The sequence below is a fragment of the Temnothorax americanus genome, unplaced genomic scaffold (genome assembly GCF_048541705.1).
Source record: "Temnothorax americanus isolate GAGA-0224 unplaced genomic scaffold, ASM4854170v1 Scaffold6, whole genome shotgun sequence".
Taxonomy (NCBI): domain Eukaryota; kingdom Metazoa; phylum Arthropoda; class Insecta; order Hymenoptera; family Formicidae; genus Temnothorax; species Temnothorax americanus.
Window position 1 is genome coordinate 578,494 of NW_027509751.1, and position 20,635 is coordinate 599,128.

A 20,635-nucleotide genomic window follows, 5' to 3' on the forward strand; every position below is an offset into this window, starting at 1 on the left:
GATCATCCGCAACACATACGTATATATACGTATATATTGTACACGAAGATACACGCTCGCTCGCTGATGATTGCGTAAGTTTGGCATTTGCGACACCTGTAAAGATGATTATCGACGAGGGACACGGTCGACCATTACCGGCCACATCGACGTCGGCTCATATTGCTGCCCGGCGGATTGTTCTTCTTATTGTACCTTACGATTATAAAAATGGTAATAAAATCACGTTATGTATAATTATAAATCTTAAACTATACGAGTGATTCCTATATCAACAATTGTCTTTTCGTGATAACTTTGCACATATACGTGCCCTGCTTGTGACTTTAAAGTCACCAGCTTTGTGCGATCGTAGAACACAGCCCGAAGTTTTATTTTTGTGCCCGAACAATTATCCATGCTGTCTCGAATCTATAATTAATGACATTCTTGAAAATACGAATTGCACCTAAATATCCCGAATATAAACTAGACATTGATATTTGTATATTCGGGGTAATTAATGCACGAATTGTAATGACTTGCAAATCTAGTTCTATCAAATGACATAATTCGTATTACGAGAATCTTGCATGAGATCTTAAAAACATTTGTATTTATTATTTATAGATTTCTCGAGTCTATTTTAAAGCAAGTCACATAGAAAATTAGTTCACTTCAGAGATGCTATATTCCGCCTATGCTTTTTTAAACATATCTTTCTAACTCTAAACACGATAATATTAAACATTATATTAAACTTTGTAAGATCGTATATAATATTATAATGTTTAATATTATGATCTTTGTAAGATCATAATATTAAACATTATGATCTTTGTGAGTACAAGGAAAGTACAAGGTATAATTAAAACAGATGAATTCACGGGATCAACGGCAGAATATTTCTCCAGGAAATGCTACAAAGAGAAACAAATATATAGGTCTAACCGTCGCCTTCGGGGTCACGTTAGGCCATAAACGGCCAACGGCCGTATCTCGAGCGGCTGCTTCGGCACGTTCGTTATATTTGGCGCGCGCCATGTGCTAACCACGTGGCGTTGCCGTCCCGGGATACAATCGAGAGAAGGCATGCACGTAGCTCAATAGGAACGAACGAAAGTGTACGCGCGCGTTACAGATTAAGAAATAGCAAAAATAGAGCCGCGCTACCCGTAGAATCAGCGTCCCAGTCGGCCGTTCTCTCGCGTCTCGAGCGCTAAAATTAGCGACAATTCGTGGGAAGGATGCCTTTCGAAGAATACGGCGCTCTTAAAACATTGGACCCGCATCGAGCTTTGCAGTCTTTGGACCTCTGATGTCTCGGATGCCTCCGGGACGAGTTCCTCGACGAGGCATCCATCTGCAATTCTTTTTGACGCTTTCTGCAAACGAAATGGACGTAGAACTAACTCGAGCATATTGAGTGAGGGATTTCAATGAAATACTTACTCTTACTAATTAATTATCAAGTTATTTAGTTTATTTCAATTAGTCCAAGCTGCCCGACGTCGAAGTCGCTAGTCGCAGTCACTTCGAAACTTGTGGACGGCGTGCGGACGCGATTGCGCGCGCAACGATGGCGACTGGCGACGTAATGAACGGAGTACACACATACATACGAACGGGTTGTGGACGTGTGGTTTGGCATGATGTAAGAAGCATTGCGCATAATGGCGGCCGAAGAATACGATAGACGACAGCCAATCAAATGTTGGTCCGAAACATCGCGCCACATTCAAATGTAGCATTATGGTGTGAACGAAAGTCGCGAGAGGGCCGGCTATAGAAACGTGCCGGTGACGTGACGTATGCGCGTAATGACACGGGGCACGGGGCGGAACAGCTGATCCACGGCATCCACCATATCCACGCGCCTCGAGACAGTCGAGACTGGTCGAGACTCGAGACCGCGGCAGGACGTCCCGCGTCCCGTCGTCGAAGCCGGTATCCTACACGGCGATCGTTTGACGGGGGCGAGAAGAGAGACGAGGCGGAGTGCCGGGGTGTCGCGCCGCGCCGGGCCTTCTCAACCTTCCCCGAGCTGCGTTCGCTCGCGCGAATTAACTCTCTCTCCCTCCCCTTCTTCGACCGCCGTCGCGACGTCCTTGGACGGCGCACAGTCGTCTATAGTCCGAGTCCGGGATTATGGCCAGTCCGGTGGTCGGCACCGGCTACAATTTCAAGGTGGTTCTGCTCGGCGAGGGATGCGTCGGCAAGACCTCGGTCGCCCTGCGATACGTCGAGGACAAGTTCAACGACAAGCATATCAGCACGCTACAGGTGACTTCCCCATTCCCCAGTTCCTCCCCTCGACTTCTGCGTCGTCCTGGCGAGAGATCTTTTCTCCGTTTTTGTTTTCAGTACAGCGTGAATATAGTCTTTGCTCCCGTAAAACTCTTTTTCGGGGTTTTTTTTTTCTTAATCCAGGTTCGAATGTGTATATTTTCGAAAGGGAAAAAATTGTCTTGCGGTATTTCTTCCGGTGACGCACGGTTCTTTTAGATCTGAGCTCGGTAATGCGTAGAAAGGAAGTCCGTATATGCTAAGATTAAAGTGTAATTCGCGGCGTATATAACTGCGGTCAAGAAAGTTTCCTTAACCTCTTCGACGTTGAATCTTCATTTGTCTACGATAACATCGGGATTTACCTCGCTTGAAAACGCATTTGGACAATTGGCTTTATACGTTTTAGGCGTCGTTCCTGAATAAGAAGCTGAATATCAACGGGAAAAGAGTGAACTTGGCGATATGGGACACCGCCGGGCAAGAAAAGTTTCACGCCTTAGGACCAATTTATTACAGAATGTCTAATGGTGCCGTTCTCGTTTACGATATTACGGATGAGGATACCTTCCAAAAAGTACGACCTGCCATATAAGACGGTATTCCAGAGCGTCTTCGTTTTCGCGACGTTAAAGAATCTTTTATTGATTTTATTGTCAGGTGAAGAACTGGGTGAAGGAGCTTAAGAAGATGTTAGGTAGCGAAATTTGTTTAGCGATAGCGGGTAATAAAGTGGACCTGGAGAAGGACAGAAACGTTGCCATAGAGGAAGCGGAAGAGTAAGTTTGACGAATCTTCGCTTGCATGAAATTAGAAACGAACGTAGTAGAGCGATTGCGAACAAATCTTCCGTCAGATATGCCAAACAAGTGGGCGCCATGCATTTCCATACATCGGCCAAGTTGAACCAGAATATCGAGGAGATGTTCCTGGACCTGACGCAGCGCATGATGCAACGCGCGGACGAGGCCGAGCAAAAGTCCACGCTCACGAGAACCAACAGTACGCGTCGCAATGTCGTGATGGTTGAGGACGAGGCAGAACAAGCTCAACCGACTAGAAGTTTCTGCTGCGGCAGTGGTGGTGGCGGTGGCGGCGGTAACGGCAGCTTTTCGTAGACCTTTAAAATAAATTTAAATTCGACTACAGATGAAAGGTCTAATTTCGATAATGTACGAACTATATACGGGATGGTGCATCTCAAATGTGACAAATTTGCCAATAGTAATTTGTTACATTACAAAATGCTTTATCCTGTATGTGTTTGTAGATGAGTGCGTTATGTATGAATGTCATGTGTATGCCTATATATATGTATATTTTTAGCTGTGACAATTCTTGGATAGCAAAGATATGTATATTTGTATACATATATGTTGGTGGTGGAAGCTGTGACTTTGTGCCCGACAGATAAATTTTTCAAAGGCAAATTTTGCACGTGCCGCTTTGTTAAAGAGAGATAAATTGTTAATATTTTCGATGACGATTTTAGATGTGCACACACGTCATATAACTGTGGCCTTTTTATTGTCGTTCGTAAACATTGTGAGATAAGCTTTTCCTGACAGATTTGTCTTTCAAGTATTTTTGTCATCTTGATGAGATCTGTCTTGTGGGTTTTCGAAGTTTAGCTTCTCGTTTAGAGCAATCGCGAAGCAATACGTAATGTCATCTTCTCTTTCCAATCGATCTTTATATTTGGCGTGCATTTTGATCATTATCATTCCAAGTAGTTTCTTAACTATGGCGCGAATGTAAAGTGTTGCTTGAATTATGCGATCATAATGAAAAAGAAAAAATAGTTTGGTATAGCGGCAGACCTTACTATCTAGCTGTCTCGAATGCCTCAATCTCGATGTGTAGTCGCATACATTTTATAAAAGAGCCAGAAAGTAAAAGCCTCGTCCCCTAAATTATTTCATTTTCCCATTGTCGTCTTCAAATTTTCAACTATATCTTCGCAATCCAAAAATTGCAGCAAGCTGATTAACTAAGGACTAACTAATTGTTAGACGGCGCGGTCTTGTCGCGAGACGAGGGCATTTTCAAGGAAGAAAGACTTTCGGCTTTTATCCAAACGATAGGTTATTGTACATATATTAAGTGCCGATAATTTTATTGTACAATATATTGATTTGGACCGTATATTAAGTAACACGCAATATGTTTATTCATCTGAAATTATATAAATTAGTGATACAAGAGAGTTGTTTAAATTATTGTTACTGTAAGTTATTTTATGAACATAAAATGGTAACTTGTAATAACGTTACAGAGAAACGCTTTATTTAACATTTCTACCTCGATCCCACCGTGTCGCGAAAATTAGGTTTTGCTTATGAATTATACACAAAAGTGAAATTGAAGACCTATAAATTAACACGCTTTATTACACGTTCTATTGACAACAACGAGGAATGTAATCGAGTCACATCAGTTCTATACAGGTCTGGGTTAGTCTTTTTATCTTTTGACGATAGAGAGCGGGTTAGGGCTGCCAAGCCCATACTTTATCCCAGTTACCCATAATGGCAGGACTATTCAAGGGGATATACAAATCAGCGGTTTGCTTCGCGAAAAAATTGCTAAGTCTCTTTTATCCTTATACCTAGACGACGGACAGACTCACTAAGTCATTAGACTATACAATACTTGACATTCAATACGTGTCGTCTTTCCCTCTTTTTAATTTTCTCTCTCTCTCTCTCTTATTTCTTTAATTCTTACTGACGTCAAGTGAATCTAACAATCAGAAAAATTACTTTTTTTCGAGATCATAATTGAAAAAAAAATATATCGTTACTACAATTTATATGTGGGGTGCATGGAACATACTAATATCACACTAATCACTTACTGTGCTAATACATAATTTTTAAAATATTACATTAATCTTATAAACGGCATAAATTATTTTGATTTTTCGTAATTATATGAAACAGAGAGAGAGAAAATGTGTCACGAAAGCTACAAGATGAATCCGATTGAAGTAGAAAATACAATTTAATTTTTCTCAATCAGAGTGTTTTGTTACTTATATAAAATGAATGCTTGTTTATGTTATCTAAAGTTAACATAGTATTTCTCTATATGATATATATATATATATATATATATATAAATCTTCCTTGTTACATATATCTTGTCTCTTTTCGAGTTTACTTAAATACAGTATCACATATACTACATTCGTTAGACCACAATTATTATTGAATTATCAATTTTTTCATTATATACAAACCCTGCAAGAGATGCAAAGAATGCCAAATATTTAAAAAATTTGTTATTTGCGGTTTTCTTATTTTATGATTTAGAGTATACACTAAAACATTCTATAAAAAATTCGTTTTACAGAATCTTTAATTAATAACACAATGCAATTTTCACAATTCCAACTTTACAAATGAAAATAAATAACAAAAGATGCTTGCTGGATCCATGTGGTCCCATCAAAACAAAAATTATAATCTATTCAATAAAATTATTGATTTAAAGTTTTTAACTGACAAGGAAAATAACAAAATAAAAATAACTAAAATCTCTTAAAAATTATACATGAAATGATAATGCATGTAACTTGCTAAAAAAAATTAATTCGTTGTTTAAAAGTTTCGCGTTAAATATCAGAAATTAATTTAAACAAAAACCGGGACAAATTGCCGTTTGCGATTTCATGACAACGGAGGCATCCCGCTCGATATCTTCTTTCATCATCGAATATATTATTTTCTAAGCGTTATTAAATAGATAAACACATTATCTCTAGATAATCTTACATATTATACTCACTGTGTAACGTTCTCATGTATCTTTGGTATTTGGTCGTAATTTCTCTCTAAATATACGGACATGTTTCTTGCAGCTGGCATTCCAACATCACACAGCCAGCCAGATTCGAACGTTTTAGTCTTTCGCGTCCGAAAATTATTATACCTATTCGTATTAAAAAATCTTGTGCAAAATCGCATGTAAACAAACAGTTGAATGTTTCCTTCTATCTTTTTCTTTTTCTCTATCACGTAGAATATAAAAATATTTTGGTAAATAAAGATGCGGACATGTGAGAATTGAATGTTACAATTAGGCTTTCGGTGCTGTCGCTTTTAAATAATAAATATCTTATCTTGATAGGTGAATAAAAAGTCTATGAATTGATTGATAGGTCCTATTGCGGAGAGGGACATTCCACGTGCTGGCGGTGCTCTAACTAGATTCGGTCCAAATACTACCGCGAGATTACTAGAAGTCATTTTGTTCAGGTCGCATCGATCCATTACCTATCAATAGAAAAAAAGAGTAAACATAAATATCGATTTTATTTTAGTAGTAGGAAGTTGCGACTGGGAATATTAGTTACGTACCCTCGATAAAAATTGTACGATGTATTTAAGAACTTGGTAGTTGTCTTCAGGAAGTTTCTCCAATATTAATATTTTAACTTTACGCGGACGTTCATCTTTCGACAATGCTACAGTAAAAATTAAAAAAATGCTTTATGTACTCTTACAGTCTTACTGTAATATTTGGGGGAAAAAAAAGAGAGAAAAAGAAGGGAACAAAATGCTCACTTTGAAATTGTGTGATTTCATCGTATAGTTCGTAGGTCATAAGAGGTTCGTCTAGTTCACGGAGAAAGGTCTTGAGTAAAACCGCGGCGATATGCGGGTCCCCTTGAAAATCGATGGGCAAACCTTGATTGCAACGATTCTGAAGTTCTTTGATTACTGCCACGTTAGCCGATCTTCTGAATATTCCTTCTGTTTCTAGGGCTGAAACAATAACAAAACAATTGTCAGTTAGAATACGAGCAAGACGAAGATGATTTTGCTTTTATTGGAATACCATACCGTCGGGCGTATCGAGAAATTCTACACACTGCCTTAGAATTGGTGGTATTGGATCGCCGTTACTATTTTCCTTTATGAATTGCAGACTAGCACCGAACTGAGTCGTGCCAACTGGCGTAACTACCGCGCTCTGCGGTGGGCTCGCTGGCAAATTTTTCTTATTTTTCATCAACAGTTGTTCATTGTGTCTGAAAAAAAAAAAAACATCCCATGTGAACTAAATCTGTGTGCAGTTTGACGAGACTCTAAAGTACTATTTTACATAATAGCATAACTAAATTGCATACTCTATCACTTGAGGTGGTATAATTAGTTGATCCAAGTTAATATATTGCGCCAATTCTTCTAGATAATTAACATACATCATTTTCCGTCCAAATTTTACACTGTAAAAATATACAATTCATGTAATATGTAATAACTCGAGAAAAAAAGTAACTTCCTCATTTAGAGAAGAAAAGATTGTATACCTGATAGCCGGTTTAAATATTTGCCACACAATCCTAATGAAATTAGTCGGATGTACTAGATAAAGGGCTTTGAGATTCTTCTTGTATTTTCTATCAAACGCTTTATACGCTTGCCACAACCAAGATAAGGGTGGCTTATTTTTCGACGTAAGGCCATAATGAAAGTAAACGAGACTATAATCTTGCTCCACAAACATGTCCAAAGTATGCGTAAGATACCTGTAGTGAAAATATATTTCTTATGAAAAAGTTTATTTTAACTGATAAAAAGAAGATAAATAAAAAAAACGTAGTACCAGAAAACAGTTAGTCTTAGCAAACTCTGTTGGACATAATACAGGATGACTCGCAGTCTTTAAGTAATTTACAGACAATTATAAGTCATTGTTTGCGGAATGAATATTTTGCACGTTACCCTCTACAACATGGATATCGCAAACTCACCTGAGGAGTTTAGCGTGATTAAAAGTCTCTTTTCCAATGGGAGGCAATTTGCAAGCTGACACAACAATTATTTTACGACCGGCGCTATCGTCGCCGACCACCTCTACGATACCATGCCTGGATATGTCAAGATAATCCTCCTCGTCGGCGAGCTCTCCGTCTAAAGCAGCCAGATCGTCCGCTGTTCATTAAAACAGACATATTCGTTGCGATATAAGGTTGCACGTATCACAAGCGTGCTCTCGCAACAAACTTGTATCAAACAAAAATTCTATCTAGCAAGAACAATTTGAATTCTCGGAGCAAAATTCTGTTTCGTAAAAAAAAAAAGAGAAAAAAAAGAAAAAAAAGAGAAAATCTTTTTCCTCCAAGGAAAAAGATTTACTCACTTCAAACGCTAGGATTGTACACAATGTTATTGTTACAAAACGGATTAAAAAAAAAAGCAAAACAATCATCGCATTCCCTTTCCTTTTTCATCCTTACGCCATGCAATGTAAAACAAGCTATACAATGTTCTACGCATAATTCACCTGCTATGCCCCGAGAATGCCATGACATTTACTGGCTACTAACAGAAGGTAAAAGGTCACACACCAGATTCGATAACTGGAGCATCTACCAAAGCTTCCTCAAAGTTCTCCTCGATCGTGCCGTCGCTCACTGGGCTTTCCAAATAATCCATTCCGGTACCCATGGTGCTGCTCACCAAATTCAATTTTTCTTCCAGAAGCCGCGCCGCTGTAACAATAAAGTTAATTTTTAAACAATTATCATAGCTGCTTCATCATGTAAATTAATCTTTCATATAACTTTCGTAACATATAGAAAAGGGCAAAATAAGAAGAAAACGAATTCTGCATCTACAGACCCTTAATTGTATAAAAAGGAGATACTAAAACATATAAGTATCTGAAGGCATATAATTTACCGTTGTTTGAAGTAGTTTGCAATTCTGTATCGTCAAATTCCAGATTTGGTTCATAATCGTGATAATCCGACAGGCTGGGATACGGATCTTCACAGTCGTTGCCCATTCCTGTTAAACACGTTAAAACACACACACACAAATCAGTCTTGATATTAAATAAACAGATCCAAACAATGATACCTTTACGTATTTGTACGCGCGAGAAAAAAATATCATATCTCCAAAGATAAACCCGATTGACATTGCACCGCACGTATATTCAACAACCATCTACTCGATCTACTCCGCTCCAATACGGACGATCGAGCTCTCTGCTCCATAAACCTGCGATCCGACAGCCTCTGCTCGCGAAAGTAATGACAGCGCACGATGTCACGATATAATGAGATGCTTTCTATTTACTCAACGCGAGCCGACTCCCTCGCTTCTGCTGTCGACTCGTGTCACCGCTTGCCAATGTCGCGAGTCGATCCCGACGACGACGGCTTCGCCGAGGGCGGCGAGAGAGTCGGAGAAGCGGGCGCGGGCGCGGACGCGGACACGTCAAGCCGAACTCCGTCTACGACGGTCGGGGCATCGCCAGCTCACCTGTCAACGTCCGCGACGGACTGAGCGTCGGCTGGTAGTCCGCCTCCATCCTTCCCTTCCGGACCGTCGATGCGCGCGGGGACGACGATGCGGCGGGCACACGACGGTGGGCACCGCGCGTTCGGCGATAGGCGATATCTCGGCGCGCTTCTTACAGACTGGGACTGCCTTCGACGGCTGTCTCCTCGCGCGGCGACATCATCCACTTCAATCCACTTCCCCGCGACGTGTGCGTGACCATCAGTGACTAGTGCGACGACTGCGACGCGCGCTACCTACGGATCACGTCACGCTTTCATTTGTCGCCGTGGTGGTCACTGCGTTGCGCAATGCGCAATGCGCCGCGACGCGATATGTATCGATACTCCGTTTTGAACCGGGGATAACGCGATATATCGATATCGCAGTATCGGAGTCCCTGCCCTTTAACAAAGAGGTTAAGTTCTCTTTAAATTAGGTTCTCCTATTTGCAATTTCTTATATTACTCATTTTATGTAATTGAATTCGTCAATAATCCTCGCGGGAGGATACGTGACACACGGCGCGTCATTGTCGCTGATATTAACATCCGACTGTCGATGACTCAATTTAATTTTTTCTTATTAGAATCTACGGCCTTTTTCTATAGGATTACTTGTTTCTGAATGAGGAGTGCTATCACGGCTCGCGATATAACTGATTTGTAGATTATTTATGTGCAAATATGTTGCCTTTACATATATTAACGAAGTGAGTACATTTGCATTAAATTATTAAAATTAATAAATGTTGAAAATGCCTATTAATATGCTTGTCTAGTGAATTTTTGTATGCCTCAATGTGTACACTACGATAGAATTTTCATTGTGATAAGCATACAATGACAAAATATTGTGCGATACGAATAAATAAGACTCTTATAATATTATCCTGTATAAAATACTATTGGTTTACAATTTCATTGTTACATTGAGGAACATATTTTGCAGATGTAATGTAAGACCTCCAAGTAGAATGTTATTTCAATGGATAAACATTTCCACGAGATTATTCTCTTCGTCATCTTCGTCATCGTCATCGGATTCATCAGATTCATCCGATTCCGATTCTGATACGACTGAAAAGACAAAACCCGAGACAACGCATGTTCAAACCCCAAGTCCCGCAAGTGCAACATCAGATACAAAATATGATTTGGAAAGCTTCTTGAATAACATGATACAAGTAAATTATGATTTTTTTTTGTTTACCCCAAGTTTCATTAAATTCAGAATTATAATAACATCCCATGTTTTAAAATAATTTTCTTTAAAGTATTGCATTTACAAAAACCGCTGATTAAATTCAGTATTTAAATAATAATTATGTTATTGTATTTTAAAGTAAAATGTTAATTTATTTAAAAGTGATATAACGAAATATTTTTCGGAGAAAATGTAACCTAATGTAATTTTAATGGAAATATCTATTGTTGCTCTTAGGCAAGAAAGCTGCAGAAAACCGTTGATGTTGCCTTACAGCCTAAAAAGAAGAAGTCAGAGGATAAATCGAATAATGACAAACATTTGCCTTTTGGTAACTTAGCGCAACGATCATTTCAGTTTTGTGAAAGAGTTCAAGCCTTTCTCAATATATTAAATTATATTATTTTTTTGTAGAAAAGAAAATAGTAAAAGCAGCAAAAAATGTGGCTGAGACGCTTGGTGGGGATAAAACAAAGACTACGTCAGATTTGCTTGAGAAAGTTCTCGCAACTAGAGTAGAAGCATTGAGAGCAGAACAGCCAAGAATGTATGTAGATTGTCATGTATATTACTAAATACGACAAATTGTACATATATATATAGTAATATATTTCTGTGTTACTTGATGTGTGTGTGTGTGTGTGTTTTTTCTTGAAATATTTTTACAATATAATTTTATTCGTTTAACAGTAAAGGTCAGAAGAATGCTAAATTCAAACAATCGCCAGAAAACAACGTACAAGAAAATTCCCAAGACCAACATTTGGAAAAGAAATCTATAATACAAACCCTATTGGACGAATATAATAAGCAACCGGTGAAAGTAGTTGAGAATAGTATATCGAGAAAATTACTAAATGACGTTAAAGCATCCAAAAAATTACAAGATACTGATAGAGGACGATCTCATATCAGGTATTACAAGAAATATAACGTTAATTATTATATAGAGATTAACTTTAGACAATCCCCCATAATCAGATATAATATTATTATATTGTAATACAATATATTTAGATATTCATGTTTTCATGATGTACTAAACACCTAATTTTTAATTAATTATTTATGTATAGTAGACTTAAAGATGTCAATCTTTGGAATGGAAAACCTAGTAAAATTTTTGAAAACATGAATGCCGCTTCGCCAAACATACCGGAATTGAAAACGTGGGCGGCATTAGAACAAAGAGAGTTAAAAGCACTGACGACTTATCCACCTGCCAACGTTTTTCAAGAACTGATTCTTTGGACGGAGCAAGGCAAATTATGGAAATTCCCTATTGACAACGAGCAAGGTTTCTATATAATGTGCTATATAACGTTTTTCTTGTGGAAAAAACTTAGTTTAATCATTTCTATATATTTCAGGAATGGAAGAAGAGCAGAGTGTTCACTTCTCGGAACACGTCTTTATGGAACGTCATTTGAAGGGGTGGTGTCCTAAATCGGGACCAATACGTCATTTTATGGAGTTGGTGTGCGTTGGACTGTCAAAGAATCCATACATGACTGTTCAAGAAAAAGTGCGACATATGATGTGGTACAAAGAATATTTCGAATCTAAACAAGACCTCTTACAAGAAATAGGAGCAATTCAAGAGCCATTTCCTGATAAAGTAAAACAGATTACAGAATAAATTATACTAACGAACATAATTTTGATGTATTTCTTATTAGTAAATAAATTCTTAAACCCCAATATGCAAGTATATTAAAAAATATATATATATATATACATATATAATTTATAGTTAGCTTAAGTCAAGAGTAATTTATTAAATTTCCAAGTGTGATAATTATTTAGATGTGATACTAATATCTTTATTATGTACAGTACATACAATTTTATTATCCTTAGATACCAAAAAGTTGAGCTATACAGATTATGTCAGATAGGGATCTTCGTAATCTTCAATTAATAAGTTCTTATCCTTAGATAATTTAATTTGTACACCATCGGCTGCGGGAGCTATCGATAATATCACAATTCTATTTACAACTAGCAGCTCAGGATTATCCACGCATTGATGTAAAACTATATCGATTTCATCTCCTACGTCCACCTGTCACCACAATTATTTTATGTGTAGTAAGTTATGTAAGATACAAAAATAAAACGATGATCTCTCATCAAGATTTTCAAGGGATTATCTCAGCTTTATTGCAAAAATAATAAATTTACCTCTTTAGATTTTTTGAACACTTTGTTTCCATTTATGCGAAACTTGCTTGCATAAAATGCCTCTTCGACTTTACTAAAAACAAGAATATGAAATAAATAAGACTTGACCATTATAAATTGAAATGCAACGTTGTGCGCAAGTGTATCAGCCAAAATAAAATTAGACATACCTGCGAGTCATTCCAAATCCAACTTTGCAAATGGTATCTACTCGTAAGGAAGATACCTTTACTTTGGCCACTTTCGAACCTACAGGGGCTTTTTCCTCGTCGTCTTCCTCCCCCTCCTCGTCAGAATCGTCATCCCTGTCTTTTTTCTGCAATATATTCCAAAAATAATACATTTATCTGTGCTCGAAAAAGTAAACAAGCACGAAGGCGAAGAAAGAAACTAAATAAACTATATTAATTAAAGACAAGGAACTATATATATATATATATATATATATATGGAGTTAAGAAGTTAAATATATTATATTAATTACCTTGTCAGCAGCTTTCTTCCTGCTGGACTTGAATCTCTTTGCTACATACAAGTTACAATGATTTTGTACGCTGCGCGGCCTTGCATCCTTGTGTAACGAGAGATCGAATCGTAAAGGATCACGTGAGTAACAAAGCGTGCGCGCATTGCTGTATACCGATCTCCTAATAATATTAACTGTCACTCTGGATAACATAGCGATTCACTTGATTATAATTCGGACTATCTGCTTATCGGTTAGATAACCTCTCTTAACGGTGCGATCGCGTATAATCGGTATAATTATATCGAGTTCTCTTTCGTGTAGTATTTATTTAACGTGGAACACGAGCTTCTCAGCCATGAAAGGCTTAACAGCTCCCTTAATTATCTCGATTATTGATAATTGAATAAAGAGACGTATCAGGCTATCTTGCTAATAGCTGAACCAGACAGCTTAGCCACGTTTATTTTCCGACACCGTCGATAAAACATCATTGCGCGTCCGTGCCACATTTGCAAATGTAGTGGTGTTAATTGAGAGAGATATATGTATAGAGATTAAATAATAATAAAATTGTTAGGTTTTTATAGTTAATATTTATATTTAAAACAAAAGTATAACAAACATATATATATATATATATGCATGCATTTGACAAGTGTAGTGTCCGCGTAGATTCGACATTCGCACACATTGACGATTTATAAAATTAAAACGTATATCTCGCAAGATTTATTCGGCCGAAAATGTATCGCGCGAATATTCGATAAAATGATTATATGTTTCATGGGATTTATTGCTAGAATAAGAAAAATGCATGAACGCGAATATAGGAACGGGACGCGGAGTGATCCCGCCGCTCTTGTCGAACGTGAAGTTGGCCGCGCGGGAGACGATTCAAAGTGCCTCCGCCATATTGATGACGTTCTCCTGCGTAGTGCGTTGAGTTTGAGTTGAGCCGGTTGAGCGTTCATTGTTCATTTCCGGAAGACGGCGGGCACACGGTACGGATCGGCTTCGGGACGAGTCGGCGTCGCGACTCATTTAATTAAGGTAAGAGTTAACTTTCATTAATCTTGCATGCGTGGTTCACTCGGGTACTAGTGATTTGTAAAAATACGTATTTCGCGGTTCGCAGACGCGTCGCGCGGACAATCGCGAATGATCGTATTTTCCATATCTGTCGCGAATATCGCGGATATTTACCAAGAGCAGAGACGATCGAAGCGCCTCCACTATGTTGCTCATGTTAAAATTACACGCTACTTTTTCATTTCCAGATCGCGACGGGACACGGAACGAGCCGAACGAGTGGCGTCGCGAGAGTTGTTTCATTGGTAAGTGTAATTATGCATGCATTATTTACTGCAGTATTTATCGAGTAGTATCGATTCAGCGCTCGGGTGTAAATATATATATATATATATATATATATATATATATATATATATATATATCTAAAAAATACGTATTTCGCGATACTTGTTCGGCCGAAGGCGCGTCACGCGCGGATATAGTCGCGAAAATGACATATCGCGACGTTTTCGGTGTGAAAAGTTGAGCGCGCGGGAGACGAAATGCCTTTGCCATATGTTAATTACGCTACCCATTATTAAGATTTGTTTTAATTTCGGTTCAATTCAATTCTTGGAATTAAATGTTTATTATTGAAAGATAGAAAGCAAGTTAAATCTTTCTCTCGAGATTAAAGTTAATCTACGTCAGTATAATAGAAATGGATATAAAGATTTTATAACAACTATGCGCGATATTTAAATATCTCGCTAGTTGAAATACAACTTGGGAAACATTTTTTAACATCGAACTTTTTATCTACTTTTCATCCTTTCTCTCTCTCTCTCTTTCTCTCTCTACGTCCAGTAGCGTATACGTTCCATTTGAAGTGCAATATTTGCAATATAACGGAAAGTATAACGGGGCAGCTGCAAAGAACGAGCAACCATCAGCGTTTTCAAATCGCCGGATGTGTCGTGCATCCGTGAACCATGGACAGGCCGGAAGTACGCGATTCTCGAGTCAACCTCGTCGTTAGACGAAATTTTCAACAAGTTTTTTTCCAATCGCTCGCACGTTTTCTTTCATCGATTCGTCGATAAAAAATTGCAAGAATTATTTGTCGTCCTGCAGTCAGAGAGAAGTCGAAAAGAGACGTCCCATTTAGGTCAATTTAGATCGACGTCGCGCACAGTCGCGCAGTCGATCACCTCCCTCCATCCTCCATCACTCCGACTCCATCTGTCGAGTCGTCGAGTGTCGATCTGCCTCTGTCTGCCTCTGTCGCGACGAGGATCTCAGGTGCGTTGCAGCGCCTTATCACACATCTCGGCGTGTTATTTGTATTTTCGTTGATCGGGAACGCCGTGCTAGAGCGTCATGCCAAAGAATAAGGGTGAGTGCGACTATGGTTCCATCGCTTACGTCTTTTTCCTCTGGATCCCCGCGATTTTTCCACCGATATGGTTAAGTTAGCTAACCTAATTCGTGTCAAGATCGCCCTCGAGGCGAGCTGAGTCTTTCGTATCTTACCCCCTCGCGCGTCTCGTCGGGAGCGTTGTCACGCGAGTCACACGTGCTTTGTTCGTAGGAAAGGGAGGTAAAAATAGGAGAAGAGGGAAGAATGAGAACGAGACCGAGAAGAGAGAGCTGGTGTTCAAGGAGGATGGACAAGGTGAGTACGGACGATGCGATATCCACCTCGGGAACGAGCATCGGCGACTCACTCGGTGTTTGTTTTGCAGAGTATGCCCAAGTGACAAAAATGCTGGGCAACGGTAGGTTAGAAGCCATGTGCTTCGACGGGGTCAAACGGTTGTGCCACATTCGAGGTAAGCTGCGGAAGAAAGTGTGGATTAATCAGGGTGACATCATACTGATTGGGCTGCGAGACTATCAGGATGCCAAGGCAGACGTTATATTGAAGTACACGGCTGACGAAGCGCGGAACTTGAAGACTTACGGCGAGTTCCCAGAAACTGGTAAGTGGCATTCCGCATCATTCTGTCCTAGACGTTTGTGAACAATTGCAAAGTGTACTTTTTTTAGTAGAACTTTTCTAATTTTTGGCAAAAATAATTTTGAAAATTAATTATTAAAATTTTGTTCAAAAAAATCTAAACAATTTCTCTTTTATGTCTTTTCTAACGTGAAATTTTCTCTTAGTGCGTATCAATGACACGGTAACCTTCGTGGAAGATGGATTCGACGAAGATATCGAATTTGGCGATGAAATTAGCGACGATGATGAAGATGATGTTGACAATGTAAGTTCTCGTGTATTTTTGAAATTTTGCACACATTCTATCTTATGATACATCATAAATTGTTTTTATTCTCTAGATCTTCTCTATACTTATATTACTTTCTATGCGCGAACATTTAAAAAGCTTGGCCTCTTTGTTTTCTATTCAATGTGTGCAATAATATGATATACCATTGTCTTTACAGATCTGATGACCCGCAGTGTAATGATAAAAAAAAGGTACATTACGAGAAAGTGTAAGGGGACATCTAATCATTTCACAAAATGCAATTATACGACGTCAAAGTTTCCCTATGAGTCGAGTAGCTCATCTCCCTGTATGTATCTATAAATAAATTGTCAGTTTATGGGTAACATCGTGTTCCAGTTTGAGTGTAGTCGTTTTTGATATTTATAAATTTTTATAGGAACGTGAATTCTTTTCAAATAGCGAAATTACAGATATTTAGCGTATTCAATTAGATTTCGTGTACACGCCAGATTAATTAGATCTGTGTACGTAAACAATACCAACTTTGTACGATCGTTTTTCTTTGTATATTTCCTTTTTATTTACATGTATTATTATCTGCCAGTTCGTGAAATATACATATTATTTAAGCAGAAAATGAAATATAGCGCTATGTATAACGTGCAGTAAGTACTCTTTTTATATGTTGGAATGTCTCACTAAAAATTATCCATCGAGAAGCGAGGTAACGTACAATTAGACTTGTAAAATTTTGATGAAATTTAGAACTACTACAACTAGTGTAAATGGCTAATTTAATAAATTAAAAAACGCGTGAAGAGGGACAAGCTCTCGGTAACTTCTCTGTCTTAGCGCTGTTTTATTATAGCTTCGATCGGTTAATCAACACACGTTGTTAGTAATCATATAGCTACTCGGTACAACAAGTAACGCGTGCCAGATATAATTATCAGGACACGCGTTTTGTTATGTACGTATCCGTGCAATCGTTCGGTACATGTTACTCTTTGTTGTATCAAAAGTGGACTAAAATGTGTATGCTGCATTTCGACAATATCATTAGCAACGACGAAAGTGTGCAAGTTATTTGTATCATTTTTGTCTCAGAATCCAGGAAATAATATGTTATTGTTTAGTTGATTATAATATTGAGCGGAACAATAATTTATGAATTTGAACTTTTTTCCTGTTAAATAAAATTGTGTATGTATAAATGGAGAAAAAGATACTTACGTTTCCATACTTTTTCCTCGCAACTTCCTTATCGATTAACTTATCGATTAGAAGAAACAAACCAAGATTTATATAGTATCATTATTTTTATAATATGAAGAATATATACTTACGTAAAATTATCTTGTTTAGTTCATATCCGAAATATAGCTGGTCTTTCTTCTTTTTCTTAAATAATATATTTGGAAAAAAGGTTTAGATGAAAGAAAAGTGTACGGAAAGAATAGTTGACTATCGATTATTCATTTATCGGATGCCTAAATATGAATGAAAGAATGAGATGGGGTTGAGGTGTCCTTACTCCCCTTCTTATATTTCCATTGCAGAGGACGTAGTAATTCTGATGCAACATTTTATTTGTTATGCCGCTGATAGTCTATCACACAATAGTATATAGTAAATTATAGTCTCTTTCGTTTTTTTTTACGCCATGCAATGCCATTGTAATGATAGCTTAATGTCATAGTATTGAGGAGGGACATGTAATTAGCATAGGGGGAAATATGTTTGACTGCTTGACGTGTTACGTTGAGATATAAAGCATCGGCTCGGCACTGGGATGTCAATGCTCCAACGATGATAAGTGGCGCTGATATTACATGCGTTTCAAACATACGTTCTTGTCATTTATGTCAATAGCGTAAAACGATACAAAGTACTGTTGCACATGAAATATATCGTCTGTATAACTGCGTTTCATATATAAAGAAGTACGATGCGTACAAAATATTCCTTTCCTCGTGAGATAAATCGCGCCACATCGTTGATAGCACTGAGGCACCAGCGTCGCGGTATTCGTAGTGGATTATATACTAAATGTTACGACAATACATGGGAGCATATTATTTTATTTTGATGCGCGTGTGATTGTGCCTTTGGTCCTTAGGTCAGATAGGCTCTAGGCAAGTCTATTAAACGTAGTATAACAGTCATTATAGATAATAATTTATAAACTTCAGATAGCATAATCATTATATCTTTCAATATATTATACATTAATAGAATAGCTTATTTAAATTTTGCTTTTCTTTTAAATATATTTATATATTATATGATGATTTTCCATCCTCCCCTCTTGCGCTCATTAAAATTGTGTCGTACACTGAAAGCTAATATATCGGCTTAGATATTAAAACGAATTCGCATAGCCCGGATTTCAGACAACATAATCTCTACATTGTCGCGTGTCGTTAGCTGCTCTATTTTAGTTTACACTGGTTCACGTGGATGACACAACGTCGACAGTATAATCGTATCGAGCTTACAAATTAACGAGCGAGTAACATTTATCCAGGGGCTCGCTATATAAATAAAATATTCCTGTTAGCGTCTTACAATTATTACAATCGTGTCCATAGTACATTTACTTATATATATATATATATATGTATATGTGTATATATATATATATATATATATATATATATATATATATATGTATATATATTATATATAAGTCATATGCTAAGAAATTATCATATATACAATTAAAAACTGTTAGGAAATATCCTTTAAACAAGTTAAATTTATACATTATGTGTTCCGATGCATAAAAACATTTCTCTCTGTTAATCAAATCAACACGGCTCGTGCGCGCGATGATCCGACACCTCTCGCGGCTCGTCGTATCTTTTTTTTTTTATTGTGCTTAAACTCGCGACTTGACTCGAGTAACAACAAGAAATTCTCTTATTCCCGTTTTTCGGAAACTTCGTCAATTGTCCATCGCCGAAAGTGTTAATAAAGAATATATATATATATTCATTTGTATTGCCGATCTATCAAGCGATATATTGCGCGGATTGAGATGTATAATCATCCTGAAGCTTAAACGAGCTATTCTCACGAGAACCTTACTAATCTAGGCGATCGCCGATATCGGCAGATCGCTCGCTCGATCTTATCTTGTCGCGTTCTCGCCTTTTTCGCGTCTCTGCTTCCCCCCATCGTCTCCGCCTGATACTTTCCTTCTCTTCCATTTCGCATTATATCTTCAGACAACGCGAGAAAGGCGTTGCGTATACATGGACGGGTTGGCATAGCGAAGACTAGCGCGGATCGGCTAGTCGGACTAGCAACGACATACGCAGATACATTTTGTCATTATCATCATTATCATCATCGATCGCGAGATTCCGACGAACGTAAAGAGGTAAGGCAACCGAGCGGAACGGAAAGGCAAGCAAATTCGAAGCGTAGGCCATGAGCGTGATAGTAAATCATCGTGCATGCTTTCGCGTAATTTAAGAGAGACAGCATCCCGAGGGGGGGGGTGCGTTATCACGCATCTCCAGTCTTATCGAGAATCGTAAACTTGTCGCTCGACGTTCGAGGATGCGCCGAGTCGAGTCCGAGGTCCATCGAGATGCCTCCCTCGGTGAAGGACTCGAGGATCGACGAGGGAATCGATGCCGAGAACCCGACGGTGATTTCTTCTCTTCTCATCGAAGGGTGGAAACGCACGCGTCACTTCTAATGATCCTTCTTCTCCTCCGTCATGAACGTGTCCATGAGCTTCTGCATCGATTCCCGCAAGTCGTCCGCGCCACCGGCCCCCACAGACGATATCGTCCTCGCTTCTGTTCGCGTGGTCGTTACGCTGCAAAAGATGATTCTCTCAAGATTACGTTTATCTACATCTGCATTTCTCTTTTCGATTTTTCGACGCGCCGCAATTGTCGCACAGCGCGATGAAAAATCTTGAAATGATCCCCGAACGGCATCGTGATCAA

At 38.3% G+C, this 20,635-nt stretch overlaps 6 protein-coding genes across 10 annotated transcripts in view; 3 read left to right on the forward strand and 3 right to left on the reverse strand.

Annotated features, from left to right (window-relative positions):
- The first annotated feature begins 1,763 nt into the window (after positions 1–1,763).
- Positions 1,764–4,565, forward strand: Rab21 (RAS oncogene family member Rab21). Its single transcript, XM_077420340.1, has 4 exons — positions 1,764–2,262; positions 2,675–2,842; positions 2,926–3,044; positions 3,122–4,565. Exons 1-4 carry the CDS (start codon positions 2,128–2,130, stop codon positions 3,381–3,383), a joined length of 684 nt encoding a protein of 227 aa, XP_077276466.1. The 5' UTR covers positions 1,764–2,127; the 3' UTR covers positions 3,384–4,565.
- Positions 4,413–9,788, reverse strand: Rhogap68f (Rho GTPase activating protein at 68F). Of its 4 annotated transcripts, none has more exons than XM_077420324.1 (10): positions 9,546–9,787; positions 8,958–9,065; positions 8,624–8,767; positions 8,027–8,186; positions 7,583–7,801; positions 7,400–7,498; positions 7,113–7,300; positions 6,834–7,034; positions 6,627–6,733; positions 4,636–6,542 (listed from the first exon to the last, which is right to left on the reverse strand). In XM_077420324.1, the coding sequence occupies exons 1-10, from the start codon at positions 9,592–9,594 to the stop codon at positions 6,369–6,371; spliced, it is 1,449 nt and encodes a 482-aa protein (XP_077276450.1). In that variant the 5' UTR covers positions 9,595–9,787; the 3' UTR covers positions 4,636–6,368. The 4 variants fall into 4 exon arrangements, with proteins under 4 accessions (XP_077276452.1, XP_077276450.1, XP_077276449.1 ...); XM_077420323.1 differs by having other exon boundaries at positions 8,027–8,207; positions 9,546–9,786; XM_077420325.1 differs by lacking the exon at positions 4,636–6,542 and having other exon boundaries at positions 6,625–6,756; positions 8,027–8,207; positions 9,546–9,788.
- Positions 9,789–9,839: 51 nt separating this feature from the next.
- Positions 9,840–12,470, forward strand: Mrps31 (mitochondrial ribosomal protein S31). Of its 2 annotated transcripts, XM_077420327.1 has the most exons (8): positions 9,840–9,981; positions 10,153–10,275; positions 10,515–10,749; positions 11,007–11,100; positions 11,184–11,316; positions 11,460–11,684; positions 11,846–12,066; positions 12,140–12,470. In XM_077420327.1, the coding sequence occupies exons 2-8, from the start codon at positions 10,250–10,252 to the stop codon at positions 12,406–12,408; spliced, it is 1,203 nt and encodes a 400-aa protein (XP_077276453.1). In that variant the 5' UTR covers positions 9,840–9,981; positions 10,153–10,249; the 3' UTR covers positions 12,409–12,470. The 2 variants fall into 2 exon arrangements, with proteins under 2 accessions (XP_077276453.1, XP_077276454.1); XM_077420328.1 differs by having other exon boundaries at positions 9,975–10,275; positions 11,849–12,066.
- Positions 12,471–12,559: 89 nt separating this feature from the next.
- Positions 12,560–13,914, reverse strand: LOC143905150 (uncharacterized). Its single transcript, XM_077420341.1, has 4 exons — positions 13,438–13,914; positions 13,124–13,269; positions 12,954–13,026; positions 12,560–12,834 (listed from the first exon to the last, which is right to left on the reverse strand). Exons 1-4 carry the CDS (start codon positions 13,630–13,632, stop codon positions 12,655–12,657), a joined length of 594 nt encoding a protein of 197 aa, XP_077276467.1. The 5' UTR covers positions 13,633–13,914; the 3' UTR covers positions 12,560–12,654.
- Positions 13,915–15,670: 1,756 nt separating this feature from the next.
- On the forward strand, positions 15,671–17,894 carry Eif1a (eukaryotic translation initiation factor 1A). The gene is made up of 5 exons (XM_077420342.1): positions 15,671–15,829; positions 16,025–16,108; positions 16,179–16,415; positions 16,600–16,700; positions 16,885–17,894. Exons 1-5 carry the CDS (start codon positions 15,814–15,816, stop codon positions 16,888–16,890), a joined length of 444 nt encoding a protein of 147 aa, XP_077276468.1. The 5' UTR covers positions 15,671–15,813; the 3' UTR covers positions 16,891–17,894.
- A 347-nt stretch (positions 17,895–18,241) lies between these two features.
- LOC143905134 (uncharacterized) overlaps positions 18,242–20,635 on the reverse strand; it is an 83,195-nt gene continuing 80,801 nt past the window's right edge. The window contains 1 exon segment of the mRNA XM_077420313.1: positions 18,242–20,502. Coding sequence (XP_077276439.1) covers positions 20,376–20,502 — 127 coding nt within the window. The 3' untranslated portion in view covers positions 18,242–20,375.